This window comes from Homalodisca vitripennis, unplaced genomic scaffold, assembly GCF_021130785.1.
Source record: "Homalodisca vitripennis isolate AUS2020 unplaced genomic scaffold, UT_GWSS_2.1 ScUCBcl_7298;HRSCAF=14923, whole genome shotgun sequence".
NCBI classification, from domain to species: domain Eukaryota; kingdom Metazoa; phylum Arthropoda; class Insecta; order Hemiptera; family Cicadellidae; genus Homalodisca; species Homalodisca vitripennis.
In genome coordinates this window covers 530-20,810 of record NW_025783409.1, presented here as the reverse complement: position 1 = coordinate 20,810, position 20,281 = coordinate 530, and the positions used below count along the sequence as shown (strand labels likewise).

Genomic DNA, 20,281 nt, shown 5'->3' with positions numbered 1-20,281 from the left:
AAACAAATTGAAAACAGAAACAGTCGTTTCATTGATGGGTACAAGGGAAGGAATCCGAAATAGCGGTGGATGTGTTAAATTTGAACCTACCAAGGAAATGCTCACAAGAAATATATGGCAATAAGAAATTAGGCCTTATTATTATTATTTGGCTTTTAAAAAAACTAAAACTGTGTTAATATAGCCAAATATATTGTGATTCATATTTTGGTCATCAAGTGATATATTGTGAAATAAATTTTGTGTGTATATTATATATATATATATTTATATATAAATAAATATTTGAACCTGAGTTATAGAGTAGGCTAAACACATCATGGTAATGCTAGCCTTCTAAGGTTTTAATTTCAAGACTATGTGTGCCTAGCACTTTGCCTGACATTAAAAAATTGTGGTTAACACATTTAAAAACAGTGATCTAGTGTAATTTTTTCCATAAAGCTACAAGTTGAGTTAAAGGAAAAAAGTGGATTTTTTAGAACAACACATAACAGTTCATGTGATTTATCATACAAATTTATTAAACTGTACATCAGTAAACAACCTATTTTGGAGGTAGGATATCATGAAAGAGTGTTGTAAGTATTTTTGCTTAACCTTGCATGTTTGGTTTTGGTAGGCCTTTCCTAAAATAATACTTTGTAGGCCTATAGTATGTTCAAACCTAAAGCCTGTGCTTAGCTGGTTGACAGTGAGATTTTAGAAGTCATTTACATATTATATTCCTTTACTCCTTCTTTGAATCACAGCAGGATTGCATGATTAATGTCTGCTTTATCAGTTTACAAGTTTCTATTTAAAAACTTTGGCATGGATCCAAGCTCATTGAAAGTTAAATTTGTTTTTCTGAAACTAACTTTTTCATGCAAATTGTCTCTGTAAAAAAAGTAAAAAGTTAATTTTTTTTACAATATAAGTTATGATATTATGCTCTAAAATCAACCATATTCAATGCAATAAAAAATCCTGCTCGTTAAGCCATTTAAGAGTGTCTAACCTAGAAAACCTGGAAAAGTCAGGGAATTTTATATGTTCAGTTTGGTAGACACCCTGCATTTACAAATATAGACTGTCATACGATGTCGATAACACACTTTAGTAGCCTAAATATACTTTTAAAGCAAGGTGGTAATTTGGGCTCATAGGTGGTATTTTTTTCAGGTACTGGTGGGAATTTTCCAAAAGTGGATTGGCAACACTGAGTCAGTCTACAACTACGACTACAACGTAAAGGCCAGCCAACAGGCAAAAAGAAAAAAAAAAGACTACAACATAACCTCATCCGTATCATTACACAATTATTTGAATGAAAATAGTCTGTGAACTAGTGTAATAACTATGTTTTGTATTGTGCATTATTATTTGTTTGATGTTATAGACATATTGATATAATGTTTAGTATGGTAACCGGAATATTAATTTGTCATGTTCAAGAATATTTTCATGTTAAAATAGAAAATTATTGGTTTAGTTATAAGGATAACATTTGATTTTAACAACTTTGGACATGGAGAAGTATATTGAAAATAAACCTAGTACTAGTTATTCTCAAAACGTACTACACAATTTAAAAACATATTTTTTACATGATGATTTTAAATCCAATCTTCAAAGGGATGCTGTTTATCAAATATTAAGAGGTATGTTGTACCAGTAAACATGAAATGTTAAGTAGGATGCATTAATTGTTTCGGTAAATAAATTGTTTTGTAGTGTATGTTATTTAAGATTGCTACATTTGAACAATAATAGATAATGGCCTGTGTGAAATTTTAAGTTAGGGTATATCCCAAAATAGTCCATCAATTTAGGGATTAAAGGGAATCTGAGTTTAATACTAAACTGCAAATTCTAAAGTTAAAATATTCATTGTTAAACCTGCCATTGGAGGCCCATAGCTCATATGGGAAAAGCTGATGAGAAATTGTCCTATAGCCTATATTGAAACAATATTTAATTTATTACGGCTCCGTCTTGCATTTAAGGGCATGAAAGAACCATGTATGATCGTCGCAACGTCGCCTTCAACAATCTGACTGTTTTCGCTTTCCAACAAGCATGCACCAGCCATGGCAAATTAAACAAAATTTGTTTAACTAAATTAAAGTTTTTTGTTTAAAGGTTATTTTTGCTAAATTAAAGTGACCTTAAAAATAGTTTTGAATTGTGTTTACAAAAATAAATTGCCTATGAACAAAAATATTTACTATAAGCTCAATAACGTGACCAATGCCAAGGTTTTTTTTGCCTTTTGGATTCTGGATTGTATTCGAACATCCAGGATTCATTCCCATTTAGAGAGTTTAAAAAGCCTGGATAATTTCTAATCAATTCCAAAAATTCTTTACTGCGCCAAACTTGAACTTTTTTCTGCACTTCCGTCAACACCTTCGGTACAAGTTTCGCCCAGACCTTTCAAATTTGTAAATCCTCCGTCACTATCTCATGTCCTGCAAATTTTGAAAAGTTCAGGGTGTCAGCAATTCCTTGGATACTTAACTGACGGTCTGAATTCAAAACTTAGTGCACACGCTGGATGTTTTTAATCGGTTCGGACTTTTGTTGGGCGTCGAGAACGAGGCTTGTCGGTGACCTCCCGGCCCTCCTTGAAGGCCTTGTGCTACTTTCTGCAAGCAAGCGCTCCATCGTGCCGTGACACAATTGAAAAAGAGACTTTGTGCAAAGACATGTCCTATCAATCCTACTGTTTGGAGCAAACTGAGACCGGGTGTGTTTGGAGGGGCAGAACCCCCACCACATTATCCGACAGGCCCGAATGCGCTGCGATGGATGGTCGCGTCACAATAAAGTCAAACTCATTATTTTTCGTAATGCACCCTGTAAGTGTCATCAAATTGTTTGTATTTAAATGTACAAAGATTGAATATCAAAAGTGTAATCTGTGATTATTTGGAGTGTTCACAAGTTTCGACAGTACACACAGGTTTCCTGGTGATGCAAATCTTTTGATAAAAATAAACTCATAAAATAATAGATTAAAAAATACTCAACTTATTTTTTTAATCCAAATGTTTTTAGGAGCAGCAACAATTTTGATTAAATTAATCTGAACAAGGAAGTGATAGATTATTTAAATGTAATCCTTTGTTAGACACAGTTTGTCAAAATAAAATGGCATTGCAAAATTCACGAGTTGTAATCCTTGTTCATGCACTGCTTTTATGCTCTCCCAAAAATTAAAAATCTAAAATAAAATGAAATTGCAGATCAAATATGTTAAGACAGGATAAAAATACAACTGATAATCTTTTTGTTCCAGGAACCAATGATGTGTTTGTCTCGATGCCAACTGGTTCTGGAAAGTCCTTGTGCTTCCAGTTACCTGCCGTTATGCAAGAGAACAAAGTTACAATTGTATTTTCTCCTTTACTAGCCCTAATGAAGGTGAGGGCTTCTGAAATTCTTGAAATAATTAAATTTTAAAGACATTTCAAAAAGATGAATTTGAAAAATGGAAAAAGTTTTACAAACCAAATTTAAGTATATCATTCTGAAAGATATATACACAATTTTTATCCATTATTCACCATCTAATACCTACAATCTGCTATGTAATAATAATAATTGAATTGAATAGGTAATGAAATGTAAATCCTTTAATTAGCTGTTTTTGTTTTATCTTTTTGTTTGCTGTAAATTTACAAACAAATCAATTTTAATTAATTCAACATTTTAAAATTTCTTGCTTTGTTTTTGAAATATAAGTATAATTAATTAATTTAATATTTATATAAAATGTTATAACCCATCTGTTTATAGTAAAGGTTAATTTACATTAATTTATTGTATTATTTTTTACTTTCATATTTTTATTAGGTTGTCTAATTCAAAATTGAAAAAATTTATATTTTTAAAAACTCTGTTTATTCTTTACAACATTGAGAAAAACGATAGAATATATGTTAAAAAACAAAAGTACAGCAGTGCTTTTTCTAACATTTACACAGTACAGTAAAATTACATGGCAATTTTCTCATAGGAATTTATAAAATAGTATAGGGCTAAAATGATTAAATTGCTCACTTTCAGAACTTTGAGATGCTGGATTTGGAGTTTCATATGTTACTGTGGTACAGGGCTTTTTCTGTCTTTTTGGAGAATTGTGCAATTGTATGTGAGCTGACATTGTTGCAATGCTATATTCTGTATTGTTTGAGTCTATGTAAAAAGTATTGTTTGTATAAATTATGTTAATTTTTCTTTGAATAATATATTTTGTTTTTAGTATTAAAATTATGTTACAAAAATCTCATAACATATCAGATCACAATTTTATCTTATTAGCAATAAACAAAAAATAAAACTACTTTCTGTTTGTTTTATTTTTATTGTCTGTTTTAGGATCAAATTGATCATCTAAAAAAGCTAAAAATCCATGCTGACACTATTAATTCTAAGACACCTGCTGCTCAACGTGAGAAAATAATAAATGACCTCAAATGTAAGAAAACATCTTTAAAGCTTCTATATGTGACACCTGAACAAGCAGCAACCAATACTTTTAAGGTAAGTCTTCTGTTGCTGGCCAAGTTCTTTTCTCAAAATTTGTATTTGTATTATAATTTAATAATTTTTATTTGGAAAGTGTTTTAAACACATGTGTTAGGTACTTTTGAATACCCTTAGCCAAAGGTAGGAGGAGAACATAACGGCATACTAAATCAACATAATGTCATGAAAGTTATAACTTGCTATTTTAATTTTTTAGGTTTTACGAGTTTTAAATATCCTAAATATTGAAATTAATTAGAAATGTGAATAAGTTTTATATTCATTTTATAGAGAATTCTGTGATATAAAACCTAACAAGGCAATTAGCAAACTTCAATGGTATAACAAAATAATTAGATGTAATAATCAAGTAATGAATAGTGTATTGAATTTGGGCAATAGATCTCTTTATTACAATTAGTTATAGAATAGAGTTGTAAATGGGTTATCTTTTTTTGTCAAGCAATCATGGGCTCTTGAAGTAATCAAGTACATAATTTGATACATTCTGTATTTAAAGTTTGATTTATGTTTTAACTTGGTTTCTTTGTTATCCAAGCCTAATAACACCCAATGCACAGATCTATCTGTTTTTGTAATTTGTTTATAATACTGAAAATACAACTTTTTTCACCAATTGTTAATAGTAATAGAATATTATAATTAATTACTATATCTGTTGCATTATGGTTTTTTTTTATTGGAAAATATAAATCTTGAATCTGTAGTGAAATAACTAAAGTTTATTGTGTGAACTTTTAATTTGTTATAGGATATTCTGAGAAGCTTATACAAAGTGAAAAAGGTAGCTTACATTGTAGTGGATGAAGCACATTGTGTCAGTCAATGGGGTCATGATTTCCGCCCAGACTACCTCAAGCTGGGAACTCTACGACAACAGTACTCTGACGTCCCGTGTGTGGCACTCACTGCGACTGCCAGTGCTGTGGTCAGTCCTTACATCACCAATAGCATTGATAGAAATTAAATAATACACTTATCATTAAAAAACTCTTCTCTACCATTCTTTAACTAATTCTTCTGACAGTCATGTAACTTGTTGGTGGTCCATTTTTGTGTGTTTTTTTCAGATTCAAACAAGTAAAACAAACCTTATTATTAATAAACACACACACATATATAAGAGTATTTTAATTCTGCAATTCCCTATTTAATCCTTCTTCTGACAGTCATTTCACTTAAATTTGGTGGACCATTTCTGTGTATCCTTTAAGATTATATAATTTTATTATATAACATAAAAGAAAAATATGAAACAATATTATGAAGTTATTGTAAATTCATCCTATATTGCATATTACAATAGATGTTTAATCTTTAAAAGGCTGGCTAAAACTTAGACTTGCTAGCCAAAAAGTCCAGGTTTATTTGATTTATTTTACATGCTGTACTTTTACAAATATGATTGGTTATAACCCTGCAATGCTTACAGCTAGAATGGTAATTGTTTTTAAATTTATTCTTTGAGAAATTATCTTTATTTAATACTGTATAATTACGAACATTTTATACCCTTTTTTTTACTGTGGAGAATAAAGTTCATATAAAATAATTTCTCATTCACAATGAGAAAAAATTGAACTTGTAATTAACTTCTAGTTAAATAGTGGCTTTGTTATCTGTTCTACTACTATTTGGCTTTACTACTTTTTCATTTCAGTCCAATACCTCAATTTTTACAGCATCTATTGTTTTATTAAATTAAAATAATGTTAAAAAAACTAAATTTTTTAAAATTTAAAATTCATTATTTTTATTTTTGTTTGTTATTACGAATATGGTAATGTATAAAAACGTAGCCAATATAAGTTGTAGATCACTCAAATTTAGCTCATTTATCATTAAGTGAAACACACAATAGTATAATAACCAATATCAGCATTTAACCTAATAAAAAAAGAAGTAGTTTAACAAAACATAAACAAACATCAGCTGGAACAGAACAAGGAACGGATTATGCGCAGTCAGTGTCAGCTGGCAATGATGATGAAGAGTAAAGTTATTTATATATCTTTTGTAATCTGGTGTAATTTAATTGAGATATTGTTATATTTGGGTATAATGGTTAATTAATAACATATAGATACTATATTTTATTGACACTTAAATGTTGATTTTATAACTGTCTGAAAGATTGAACATTGATCTTTTAGTGAGGACAGTAGTCTTTTTATATATTATATAATAATATTCCACAGTCTTATAAAAAACTTCCCTTATCTAAATTTACTGAAACATCATAAGAAGTACTTTGTCAAAAAAAACTTCATTATAATGTAAATGAATTCCTTAAAGACAGTTTATGATAAAAACAAATAATGAAAATATATTTTTGATACAAATTTAAAAAAGGATTTAATCCTTAGATTTAATCAATGTTTTTTTTATGTTTTATAACTTTTTTATATCAATAAAATTTGTTTAAAATTTTATGTTTTAGAATAAGCTTTAGTTTTGTAGTATTGACTATGTAACAGTATTGTATTACACTGTGATAACAGAAAACGTATCGTACAATAAATATTTATGTATTGTATATTACGACTGTCTAATGTATCAAACATTGCTATCTACAAAGGGTTAATAAAACTAAACAATATACCTTGCAAAATATTATTTGTTAATACTGATACATGTTTCGGGGCTAAGGCCATGATCACAGTACCATATAACACAAAAACTAAATAAACCAATAAGAAACACCTTGAACCCATACAAAATTTAAACAACCATAAAACCAAAAATATGTTTCAAATTAATCAACTGACTTGCATGGCATGACAAAGTTGATTTTGTACAGGTGTCAATTTCACTCTATTCAATTACAAAAATTAAAAATATAACTTTAACTCACTATTGGTGTTTCAATGGTATCTAAATCATATTGCTATTGAAATTTTGTGCAATGATAAATGCAAAAGTGAGTGGTTGTTCACTAGTTTGAAATTTAGGATAGGTCCAAATGAAATTTTTAGCAATCGGAAGCATTTCTGAGAGTATTAAGCTATACTGTGTTTTGTGTATAATTATTGACAACTGGCAAAAATATAAGCCAGGTCTAACTAAATATATTGTTTAGGCAAAACCAGATAAGGTATGCCAATTGAATATTCAGTTTTGTAACACAGTCATATATACAAGGAAAACGTAAATTAAATTCTATTGTTAGTAAAATTATTCTTGTACTTTTGTGTTATATTTACCACATTTACTTCGTGTGTGCTGTATTAAGGAATAAAAATAAACATTCCTTGTTGTTGTATTGTGTTGATTCATTTTATCTCAGTAATTGAGAAAAGGTTGGTTGGATGGTTGGCTCTTGGGTATGGTAAGTTGGAGCCCTTGTGTGTTAGACAGCTAGTTAGCTCAGGTAACTCTGTGCTCTTTTTTTTCTTGAGATCAATATGCCCTAGGTAAGATCTTAGGTTTTCAGTTATAGTTGTGACAATATAAGATATGGATTTGGTAGCTTAAAATATGGATAGGATAGGTTAATACTACATGCAATGTTTATGGCTAGATTTCATATTTTTAACCAAAGTTATACATGAATACAAATAGTAAGTGAGGTAGGTGTAATGCATAAATAGTTTGTATTCTTCAAAATGTTTTATTATCCAGCATATTTCTGAGTTAACCAGCTGTTTGGGACACATTTTGTTGAATTTGGCCTATATAATTATACACCATGTTTATACAACATAATTATTATTTTTCAGGTAGTGGAGGACATAATCAATCAATTGAAGTTAAAAAATCTTAGAAAATTTAAGACACCGTGTTTTCGTTCTAATTTATACTACGACATAATTTATCAAGACTCTCTTGAACATTCCTATTCTCATTTAAAACAATTTGTTGTGAAACATTTGCCAGCGGAAGAGGAGCTAAGTCCTGTGAGTATTCTTTACTAATTTCCTAAGAGTTAGGTAAATTAATAATTGTATTAGAATAACAATTAATAACACTGCGAAATCCAAAGTTGCTACCCCTGGAAAATTGTCTCCCTAGGCCTTATTTGTCATTGATAAAATAGCAGCAATTTTGCTTTGCTTGTGTTAACCAATGTGTGAAATTAACACAAGTTAAACAAAATTGTTGAGATTTTGTCAGTGCTGTATAAGTCCTATTTTCCAGGGGTAGCAACTTTAGATTTGGCGGTGATTGACGCTTGACATAGCAAATCTCCAATCATTAGCTGCTTAAATTTAGTGATTTAAAAACGGCTCCATTGACATTGGCACTATGTCATTGGTGCACAGTATTGCCATGAGTTTTACTTGATCAATTGTCTGCTCGGTCGCCTGAGTGCTTCTGGTTGAGCCGACTTTACAGCGCCCTTAGAAGCTTGATAGTCAAGCCAATTTGTGAAATCGGTGCGCCATACTACTCTTGTACTCTTTGACTTTGACTCAAGCTGGCAGCATCCATTCAAGGAATACTTTAAAACATATTGCAAACATTTCTATAGTGTGTTTTGGCTTTCATGTTCCAGATGTAACAACAAAGTTCGTGCTGTTAATTTCACTCTATTCACCACCTATTCACCAGAATACCAGTGGAATAGTTTGTGTAGCTATATTTAGCGTTTGGCATTCATGTGCAAATTATAACAAATAGAATGTGGGTGCCTCTAACTTCAGAGCAAAAATCACTTCAACAAAATGCATCATAATTAAGTGAAATCAGTGTTGAACTCTCAATTTTTATGGTATGGTTTGCTTTATGCTCTCAACAATTTCCTCTCACCAACAATCAGCCCAATTGTCTTCTTCTTTACATTTATCTGTAACTTGTGTATTTGTGGAATTTGAGGGGAAGGGCGGCAAGAAGCTAATTATGGCTCTGTATTTTATTTTCCATATTATATAGCCCTGAACTGCGAATTGACGAATAAAAATAGTTACGCACTTTCTTCAAACTGTAGTTATACACTACTTTAGTTTCAACTGATAATAAGTCATATTCTGGTATCAGTGTCAATAAATGTTAAAAGCAAAGATTATCCATCTGGAGTCGTCATAGTTTAACCCTTTCCATCCCAGCGTCCGGTTTTCCGGACGTTCGAAAAACATCGCAAAAATCCCCGCGTCCGGTTTTCCGGACGTTCGAAAAACATCGCAAAAAATCCCGGCGTCCGGTTTTCCGGACGTTAAGAAAAAAAATTTTTTTAATGTTTATTAACTCGGAATATTTATATAAATTATATATAAATGTTCGCAATAACATATACCGTTATAAAAACATCGATTTATTACGCTATAATGTTTTATTATTGTCAACTTATTTACTTCTTTCTCTTTGTGTTGCGTCATCAACTGTGTTGAATTTTATCAGCTGTATTTGTTGGGTTTCATTCCAGCTTGTTGTTGAGAGGGGTAATAACATAAGTATTACAAGTAAACCAAAAATGATAAGGGAGTACAATGACTTTATGGGAGGGATTGATGGAAATGATCAGATGCTATATCATTATTTCAATGAAAGAAAAACCATCAAATTTTGGAAGAAACTTACATTTAATAATTTCTAGAATGCTCTTAAATTTATATACATTGTACAAAAAACAACACAGATAATCCTGTAAGTAGGCTTCAATACATATCAAACTTGGTTGGTGAATTGACAGTTAAATAGGCACATGGGAGAGGAGTAGGCCTAGGTACTCATCAAAATGAAGCCATTAATGCAAACAAGGGTGGTACAAAATCACTTTTTGAAAAAATACCAGAAAATAAAGAAAAAAAACTGCTGTGTGTGCAGTGCAAAAAGTACAAGAACTGGAAGGAAAAGAAACAAGTTTACTTTTATTTGTGTTAACTGCAAAAAGGGCCTGCACACTAAATGTTATCCTTTCCATAGATGTTTGTAAACAAAAAAAAATTTTATTGACTCGGATGGTAATTTTTAGTTTTTATTTTGTTAGGATTAGGAGTTTTTTTTTTAGTTAAAAATATGAAATAACTCATTGTTTGCCTATTGACATTCAATATATTTGGTTAGAACTATATGTTATGTAGAAGTGGAACATGATATGCCATATTGTTGTTATAACTGGGGAAAACTCCAAACTACAGTGATTTTAAAAAAATCCAGAACTTTTTTATTTCTCAACATATCAGTGTGAAGTATGGATTTTTTTGAAGACTGTTAAATGTGGTTTTGTAAAGTGTTATCAATCTTGGTTAAATAATTTTTTTATGCCCATCCACAACGCAACAAAGTAAAAAAATCCTCAAAATATTTTTTAGTAAGTACATATTATTAAAAAAAAGTTATTTTAAATATTTGCATGTCGTTTTATATTTTATTTTATAGTATATATAACATATTTAGGAAGCTAATAACACTTAAACTACTAAAATTGCTTCATAAATAAATTTGTTATGGGTTTTCTAGTAAAATACGACAAAATGAACTAAAAGAGCCTGGGATTTTTGGGTATGTCATTAGTAAAAATACTTAGGATTTTTGGAACAAATTAAAAAAAAGTGTCTGGGATGGAAAGGGTTAAGATTCACGAACACAGTACAAACACATTGAATAATATTATGAGAAACACAACATTTGATAGAGCTATCATGCACGAATATTAAACATGATATAACATCACGGCTGGCAGAAGTTGTGTTTCTCGTATTATTTATTTATTCGATTTGTTTGCACTGTGTTTGTGAATCTTAAACTATGATGAATCCAGATGGATAATCTTCGCTTTTAACATTTATTTACAACGATACCTGATGACTTTCCAAAAGTTAAAATTATAGTAGTGTATGACTACTACTGTTAGACGTAAGTACGTAATTATTTGTTATTACTATGTCCTTTGTTCTATATTACCATCTCTATAAACCATCCTTTCTTCAGTGAGATTTCTGAAATTCTAACACATTATTTCTTTCTGTCCGAATATATGCTCACTATGACAAAACTATTATATCAAGTTTGAAAAATGTATTGATTAAAAACATTCATAAGAAGGTAAGTTCTAACTTATAATGGTGTTTGTTTTCAAAGCCAGACATTTTTCATAGCTAATTATATATGATTATAATGAAAAGCCAATGTATAACTTAAATTAATAAAATTAAACATTGTAAGTAACTGCTAAGTTTTTAGAAAATAATATAAGTTATTTTTTTATAAAAAAATTTTGATAATTTTATGAATTTTGTGTCTTTTATAAATAATTAAAGTCTTACCATGATATCTCTAATGAGTTTTATTTAAAATTACATTATACAGATTTTAATATATGACTAAAATACTAAAAATCACAAATTACTTTTTGATATTTAGTAAAATCAATTAATTGTAATGCTTACATTTTTACACTTAAAATTCAAGTAAAATAACTATATCTAAACTGACTTATGTAAAATAGCTTTCCTTGAATTTATGATTGATGAAATCATACTAAATTGTAATGGTTTTGGGAACAAACAGGTTTTCCACAGAATAAATATTCGTACTGATTATACATTTTTTGAAATAATTAAATATTTATTGATTTTTTAATTAAAAAAATGATATTAGTTACTTATTTTTTTAGATGAACCGAGCCTGTGGAATAATATATTGTCGTACCCGAGATCTGACTGAAGAAGTCGCTCAAGTGTTATCTAAAACCGGTGTTCCTACTGTGGCATATCATGCAGGTATGAATAGACAACCTGTTGCTCATCCATTATTTATTATAAAATATTTCTAATATGCATGATGGTATTTTGATTAGTACGTACGATAGGTATAGAGTACAAAATGTAACTTTGTCACTATCCTTTTACAAATTTTTGTAAATTTTTCTTTGGAAAATTGTATAATCTAATAGCAGTTCATCAAACGTGTGGAAAATATTTAAACAAATTTTGAAATAAGAGCCATCTTATAAATAGAACATGAACACAGTACAAACACATTGAATAAAAAAATAATATGAGACACACAACATTTTTGATAGGGCTATCACACACAAATATTAAACATGATATAACATCACGATTGGCAGAAGTTATGTTTCTCGTATTATTCAACACTATCTACAGAAGGTTGAACCTCCGGAAGTAATGGTTACTTGGATCTTACTCTGTTACAAGGAAAACTATTTATTATATATTAAGAAATATTTTGTAGGGTATAAATTCAAATTTGTAAACTGAAATGAAATATTTGATTGAAACTCTGAAGCTTAACAAAATATTAAAGGAGTACGTCACACCCAGAGTTTAAGCTAGGATGGACGTTTTCTTAGAAAACATGCTACAAGCTCTTCAGACTCTTTAGCAAAATTATTTGCCCTGTAGCGCTTATTGGTGTTCAGTGGTTAATCCAATAATACTTATCAAAACACAGTCTGAAGTTCTCTAATACTATAGCCTCCAGAACCAATTTATTTGAATAAAAATACTATTAAAATATTTAGAACCTCAATAATTAAAAAATGAGATTTGAGGTTTGATTAGAATCAGTTTAGTGACAGAATAAAATTTTAAATGTATTGTAAAAATATACATAAAAATGAAAAGTTTTTCTCTCAATATAAAATAATATATCATAGTGATTTTTTTATAACGCAAGTTAATTTCAACAGTAGTTTATCCTTAGAAAAACTAATTAAACCCTAGCCTAAGAACCAACCTCATTTAATCTGTAGCCTACTTTGTCTTGGTAATACAAAGAATTAACACCATTGAAATGATTCAATAATTAAACATCATTGAAATGATTTCCTTTTTATTAGGTGCTTAAATTGGTTAGGCCTATACTTAACCTTGTATGAATGTCTGTCATTCAAAATAAAATCTGACTATAACATAAGCTCAAAAAATCTCCAGTACTAGTTGCAATCGTCAAGACAAGACATATAGAAGTGTACAACGTTTGTTTTATTTGTATGCATGTCAGTCGCGGCGCACCGTCCAGCACTGCTGTCATAGTAGTAAAGCACGGCTGTTCATTGGACACTACTCTGTATAGTGTAGCTTGGTCACGTCATTGACTGCGAGAGGAAACCGGAATAAACTAAATGTTGTTTTAATATATTTGGCCATTTTCCCACCATTTTTTCTCATGCAGGCATTGGAGCTCCAATGGCAGGTTGAACAATGAATAAATAATTTTAAAAATTTCAGTTTAGTAGCGTCAAAAACTGGTACTTCTTTTCACACAAAACTTGGTTGTTGTTCGTACTTAATTTACTTTATTTGCCTACATACAAAAATAAAAAAAGCTAAATTTTAATATAATTGTAACTCTAAGTTAGTTTGTGGTTAACGTTCAAACTCGGGGTATCTATAATTTTTTATCCCAAGTAGTATACAGGTGTTTTCCAACCAGACCGTTCGTCGGCAAGCACCGCAGCGTGGTGTCTAATATTTTATATTATAATATCGTTAAAAAACAGTATTTTTAGCGCTGTAAACTTATTTTCCAAATGTGATATACTTTTCGTGGTTAGTTGTTCTTTTTTCTTTCATCAAAATTTTGCAAGAGCATTTCAAAATAGCATTGCATTTTCTCGGGTCATTTTGCAAAATGCAACAAATATGTTCGCACAGTTTAAACCCTGGTTACATCATGTGTCACGTAACGGGTTTCACTGAGGTTGCATGCAAACTTTCAATTGTTCCAAGTTTATCATTCTCAGTATCCTGCAGACAGACAAACAATCATATAAAAAAAGAAATTTTTACTCAAATTTGAATCAGAAAAGAGAAATTGTGTCAATCTTCTGAGTGATAGATTTCAATGATATACAGCTGAATCCCATGATTAGACATTTACCTCATAGAACTCATTCTTGTCAAAGTAGAAATGGAGTTTCAATCAAAATTTTAAACTTGCTGATAAAATCTATCTCACATTTGTGTTTATTACGTTAAGTTTCATAGGAGTGTTTGAATAATAACAGTTTTGGTAAACTAGGAAGGGTACAACAATGCAAGAGTTTGATGAAATTAAAGCACAAACTATTAATATTGATTTTCCATGCTCTTTTTTGTGTAACTATGAATAAAAGTCTAGACATAAAGATAGGCTATATGGGTTAGTAAGTAACATGTTACATTTTATTGTACTTAGTTAGTTAAAATTTTTTTTATTCTGCTATGTTCTTGTTGCCATCATGGTTACTCATAAGACCAATATAAAAATGTTCACTAATGCCCAGCCAAATTCCATGGAGTTACATGCATAAACAAAATCAATGTTGCCTATTTAGAAATGAAGCTTCAAGCAAAATTTAGTCTGGAAGTCAATTTGTTTTTGAGATGTGGTGTGGAGAGGGAGACAGCAATGAAATTTTTCCTGCCTCTCGAGTGATAGGCTTTGATTGTAACAGGTCGATAAATAAAATTTTACAATCTGGTGACTTTATTATCACTGGTTATGTTTTCTTGTGGTAGTTCATGAAACATTTAGGTGCAGACCTGATTTTCCTTTTCAGTAGACAAATTTCACTGTTTCAGTGCAATTGGCACATTTTCTTTGTGTATAATTTTCTATTGAACAATGGTCAGTGTTGTCACATACGATTTCTGGGAGTTGTATAGTCTTCTCTAGATTGGTGTTATTTTTTTCACTTTTTTTTAAGATAAATTACTTCAGAAATGTTAATAGTTGGTGATACCATCTTGAGTAGGAAGATGCTTCTGTTAAGTATCATGCATTAGGAACTAATCATGAAAAAAGTTATACAATATACACTACCACAACTTTCATTGCCACATGTTTTTCTACTTTACCAATTCCTCTGTTATAAATTACAAAAACAGTTGGCTATTTCACTTGTACCATTGCTTTTTTTTTTTCACCATATGGTTTTAATGTCATTTACCTTTCGAAGCAGAATAAAAATCTAGTTTGTTCAACAAATACTGTTATGAGGACAGAATCATTACAATAGTGAACAGAATGGACTTCTTGACAATTTTACATCTCCCGTACATTAAAAACAGTAAACAAGAAATGGTCTTGTATTGTTCATTATGTGTCTAATATTCTAAATATGAGATGCTTTCATATAATCAATCTCAGAAACTAGTAATGCTGCAGAATTTAAAATTATGATACAGTGTGCATTTATTTACATTACTAGTGTTTAGTAAAATTGATTTTAGATATAAAAGGATATCTAGTGAATGGTAGATAAAATAAAGTTATTTTTTGTGCATAACAACAAAATTGTTCTGTGACATTTTGATGTGTGACAAGTTAAGATTATGCTGAATTCAACAAACAGTGCGTTCTACCAAATTACTGGTTATTAAGGAAGCAGTGAGGTTGACATAACTGCTTCTAACCTAAAATATATCTAACACAATTTTTTCATGTATCCTAGATTTAGAACATTATACACTAATAAATTAAATTTACCAAATTTTGATCACATAGTATATGATTTAAGTTTTACACCTTACTACAAGTTTTCTTCTTCAGGTCTTCGAGAAAAACTAAGAGTTGAAGTACAAAATCAGTGGTGTGAAGGAAAGTACAGAGTCATAGCTGCAACAATCAGTTTTGGAATGGGTGTTGATAAGGCAACAGTAAGGTAAGTAAAAATCGTAGTGTTTATCTGTTTGTAGAAAAATGTCCATTAGCGATTTCACACAATGATAACTATACCTGGCTGTAAACAAATTGACATAAAAAACATAAAAATTGACATACACACAATTTAGTTCTATTTATATGTCTGTTAAAACTATACATTTTAATAAACATTCCAAATAGTTTTTGAAAGTGATTTTGCAGTGAGAGATAGTATCCAACATCTTGTGGTACAGATTTCATCATCATACAGACTGTTTCAAGCGGTGCACCAGTAAGCCTCTGCAGCGATAGTCGCTGAGAGTCATTATGCAGAGTTTCATTTTTGTGAGTGGTTAGGTTATGTCTACAAGTTGTCTTGTGTGTTATCATTACATAGCACTTTTTGTGATGGCTGATAAATTCGAGCAATGGCTTGCATCAAGTTTTGCTTTAAACTTAAGAAATCACAAACAACTACTTTTGAAATATTTCAAGAAGCTTTTGAAGAACATTGACTGAACAGAACACCTGTTTTTAAGTGGTACGCTTGTTTCAAGGCTGGCGGATCTTCAATTAAAGATGATCATTGTTCAGGACGGTCTTCCATGAGCAAAACAGATAACATTGTTGGAAAAATTCGACACCTCATTTGTGAAGACAGTATTGTCAGACATTAAATGACATAAGTGGTGATGTCGGTATTAGCTATGGAAGCTATCAAGAAGTTTTAACTGATAATCTAGACATCGTTGCTGCATCATAACTGGTGATGAAAGTTGTTTTTGAGGTTATAATCCAAAAACAAAACAGCAGTCATCAGTGTGGAAAAGTCCAAAGTCACCAACACTGAAAAAATCAAGACAAGCAAGAAATGCAACAAAAACAATGCTCTTAATTCTTTTGACATTGAAGGAATTGTCCATCGTGAGTTCGTGCAACCTGGTGTTATAGTGAACTCTGATTTTTATTGTGACGTTTTGAGGGTAAATGTGGGTCCAAAAAGGTCTGATTTGTGGAAAGACAAAAACTGGTTGTTGCATCATGACAACGCTCCTGCTCATACTTCCATGAAATCAACACAGATTTTGGCAAAAAACAACATGGTTACCATTTCACATCCTACCTATTCACCAGATTTAGCCTCTTATAACTTTTCTCTCTTCCCAAAAATTAAAATGCATATGAAAGGTCAACCGTTTTGGCGGAGATGAAGACGTTAAAAAAAAAAAAAAAAACGCAGGAAGTTCTCGATAGTTTTCTGGAAAAAGCTGTTTTTTTAACACTTTTGAGTCGTGGAAAAAACTGTGGGTTTCGTTGTAATCAACTCAAATGGAGCTTATTTTAAAGAGGATTACAGCCAATAATAGCCCAGGTAAGAAAATAATAAAGGCACTCACACATGGAAGCAAAGTCCGGATTTCACCCTAAATGAAAACTTGCACATGGTACCTACCTCCAGAGCGTCACAAATAGTACTGCCAACCTATCACAAAGTAGCGTAACAGAACAGAGGGGAGAAATATTATTCTAGGAAAGAGACTCATGAAGTAACTAGAATTAGCACCACAGCCGACTGCAGGCTTCTTAGAAAAACTAAGAAATGAACTTAGACCCGGAGATAACTTCTGTATTGTGAGTTCTGAAAGGTTAATTAAAATGAAAATGGGGCATTATGTCAGATAACTAACATCTTAAATTCCCAGCAATTAAAATATTTCAAAATTTCAAAGTGAAAAACCCAAATGCCACTAAATAAATTTTGGAGGTTTTGGTACATAACTTTTTAGAAGCAAGACACATTGCTCAGATTTACTCTCATTTTTATCTTTTACTAGAGGACAGTTGCAGCTTCCCCCATCAAGGTTCCAACTATAGGATTAGCAGGAACCTTTACGTTGTTGTTGGCTACAATACACCACATACATCGCTATAATTTTATATACAGTAGAGTCCCGCCAATCCGAACTAATTGGGACCGAACCTTGTTCGGATTGACGGGAAATTCGGACTAGGCGGATTTTTGTTAAATAGTACCATTTATCAACTTTCAAGTGCAATTTACGTGGTTTTAAAACAATTAAATGCATACAATAATCAAATGCAATAAACAATAGTAAGTACGTATTAAACGTAATAATAATATTACAGCTTCCTGTCTTTGTACAGTAACATCGCGTGGTCGAAAACTGAGTGCCATTGTTTGTGCGTAATGAATCTAGTAGAAAGCCAACCTGTCTGTGGTGGGCGGGGCGAGTTGGTCGGTGACCTTGAAACAGTGTGGCGCGCAAAACTATTGGACTGCCACTACCTCACCCCTATCCCCTCCACCACCCACCCCGGTGACGAGTGGCGAGACGACAGTTTAGTGCAATCTTCCATACGCGCAGCACGTGCTCTTACTGTGTATTCTGTAGTTTGTGGTTTTGCAGTTTTGTTTGTTCTTTGCTCTGCTCTGTGCGTATATCCGATATCATTATGGCTAGTAAACGTAAACACAACTCGTGTACGTTAAAAGAAAAACTCGAAGTTTCTCAAAAGACTAGACAATGGTGAAAGTGCTACTCAACTTTCAATTGAATTTGGTGTCGGTAAAGCGACGATCAGTGACTGGAAAAAGAAGCGGGCAAAAATCGAACAATTTTGCTCTGTTACAAGTGAAAACACTCTAGAAAAACGTCAAACTACTACTGTGTCATCGTATGACAAACTCGATGAAGCACTTTACTTGTGGTTTTCTCAAGAGAGACAAAAAGGCATTCCCATTACCGGCCCTCTTATTAAAGAAAAGGCGCTTCTACTAAACATCCTTATGGGAGGCGATCCATCATTTTCGGCTAGTTGCGGTTTTTTTAGATCGGTGGAAAAAAAAGGCACGGTATCAGGCAACTGACTATAACTGGCGAAAAGATGTCTGCAGACAGCAACGCAGCCGCAGAGTATCTTCAGGAGTTCAAAGAAATTACATCCTCCTACTCACCCCAGCAAGTGTACAACGCTGATGAAACGGGGGCTAAATTTCAAAGCGTTTGCCAACAAAGAGCCTAGCTTCAAGAGAAGAAAAGTCCGCTCCAGGATTTAAAATGGATAAGCAACGACTAACCGTATTAGCATGCAGCAACGCTTCCGCCACCAATAAGATACCTTTGATGGTTATCGGTAAATCCAAAAAACCTCGATGTTTTAAAAACATGAATATGAACGCTCTGCCGGTTTACTATAAAAACCAAAAGAAAGCTTGGATGGATCGTGCTTTGTTTCAAGAATGGTTTGAGAAACAATTTTGTGCCCAACGTGAGAGCCTACAATGAAGAAAATGGACTGCCTGATAGAGCGTTGTTACTCATAGATAACGCTCCGTCCCATCCGGATGACTTAGAGCTGGTTATTGGTGATATAAAAGCCATTTTTCTACCACCGAACGTTACTTCGATCATACAACCAATGGACCAAGGAGTTCTACAAGCGTTGAAGCAAAATTATCGGAAAAAGCTGCTCCGAAGCCTGCTTGAGGAAAATGAAGACCTCACAATTCTCCAAAAGCTTAAGAAAATCACGATCAAAGATGTAATTTTCTGGGTGGCAGAGGCTTGGGAGAACACAAGCGTAGGAGCTCTGCAGAAATCTTGGAAAAATCTTTGGCCTGATCTGCAGTTTGTTGAAGAGGTTGTTCCACCGGTAAATGAATGCGAACTTCTTCCTCTTGTAAAAAAAATACCGGGATGCGAAAATGTAGAGAAGGAGTGTGTTTGATGAGTGGACGGCTGTAGATGACAAAGGCTTCGAGGAGTACACAGACGAAGACATCGTGGCACAGGTGCAAGGAGTCCCAGCTGATGACTCATGTAGCAGTGAGGATGAGGGAGACGCCCAAACTACCGATATTGTTCCACACAGCGCAGCTGCAAGTGCCTTTGACCTCGCTCTACGCTACGTCGAGCAACATGCCGCTGCTACTCCCAATGACGTAATGTTCATTCGGCGTTGGCGAAACATTGCATCGTCCAGTCGTTTTAGTGTGTTGCGTCAAAAGAAGATCACTGACTTTAGGTCTTAAGAAAGTGTTGGGTTTTGCAGTGTTTTGTTTTACGTTTTTATCCCTTATTGTGTCCAAGTTAAAGTACAAATTATTTGCTAAGCCTTGCGTAGGGGTTTGTACATTATAAATACAGTACAGTACAGTACTATGTTTCATTTATTAACAGTATAAATTCCG

The 20,281-nt window shown here is 31.9% G+C and overlaps 1 protein-coding gene across 1 annotated transcript; it reads left to right on the top strand.

The window, feature by feature from the left end:
- Positions 1–1,306: 1,306 nt before the first annotated feature.
- On the top strand, positions 1,307–20,032 carry LOC124374104 (ATP-dependent DNA helicase Q5-like; the record flags this gene model as incomplete). The annotated part of the gene is made up of 9 exons (XM_046832401.1): positions 1,307–1,643; positions 3,284–3,408; positions 4,366–4,530; positions 5,288–5,464; positions 8,256–8,432; positions 12,092–12,197; positions 15,976–16,087; positions 18,217–18,458; positions 19,836–20,032. Coding segments are annotated over exons 1-9 (1,434 nt in total), but the record flags the coding sequence as incomplete, so codon positions are not given.
- Between the last annotated feature and the right edge of the window lie 249 nt (positions 20,033–20,281).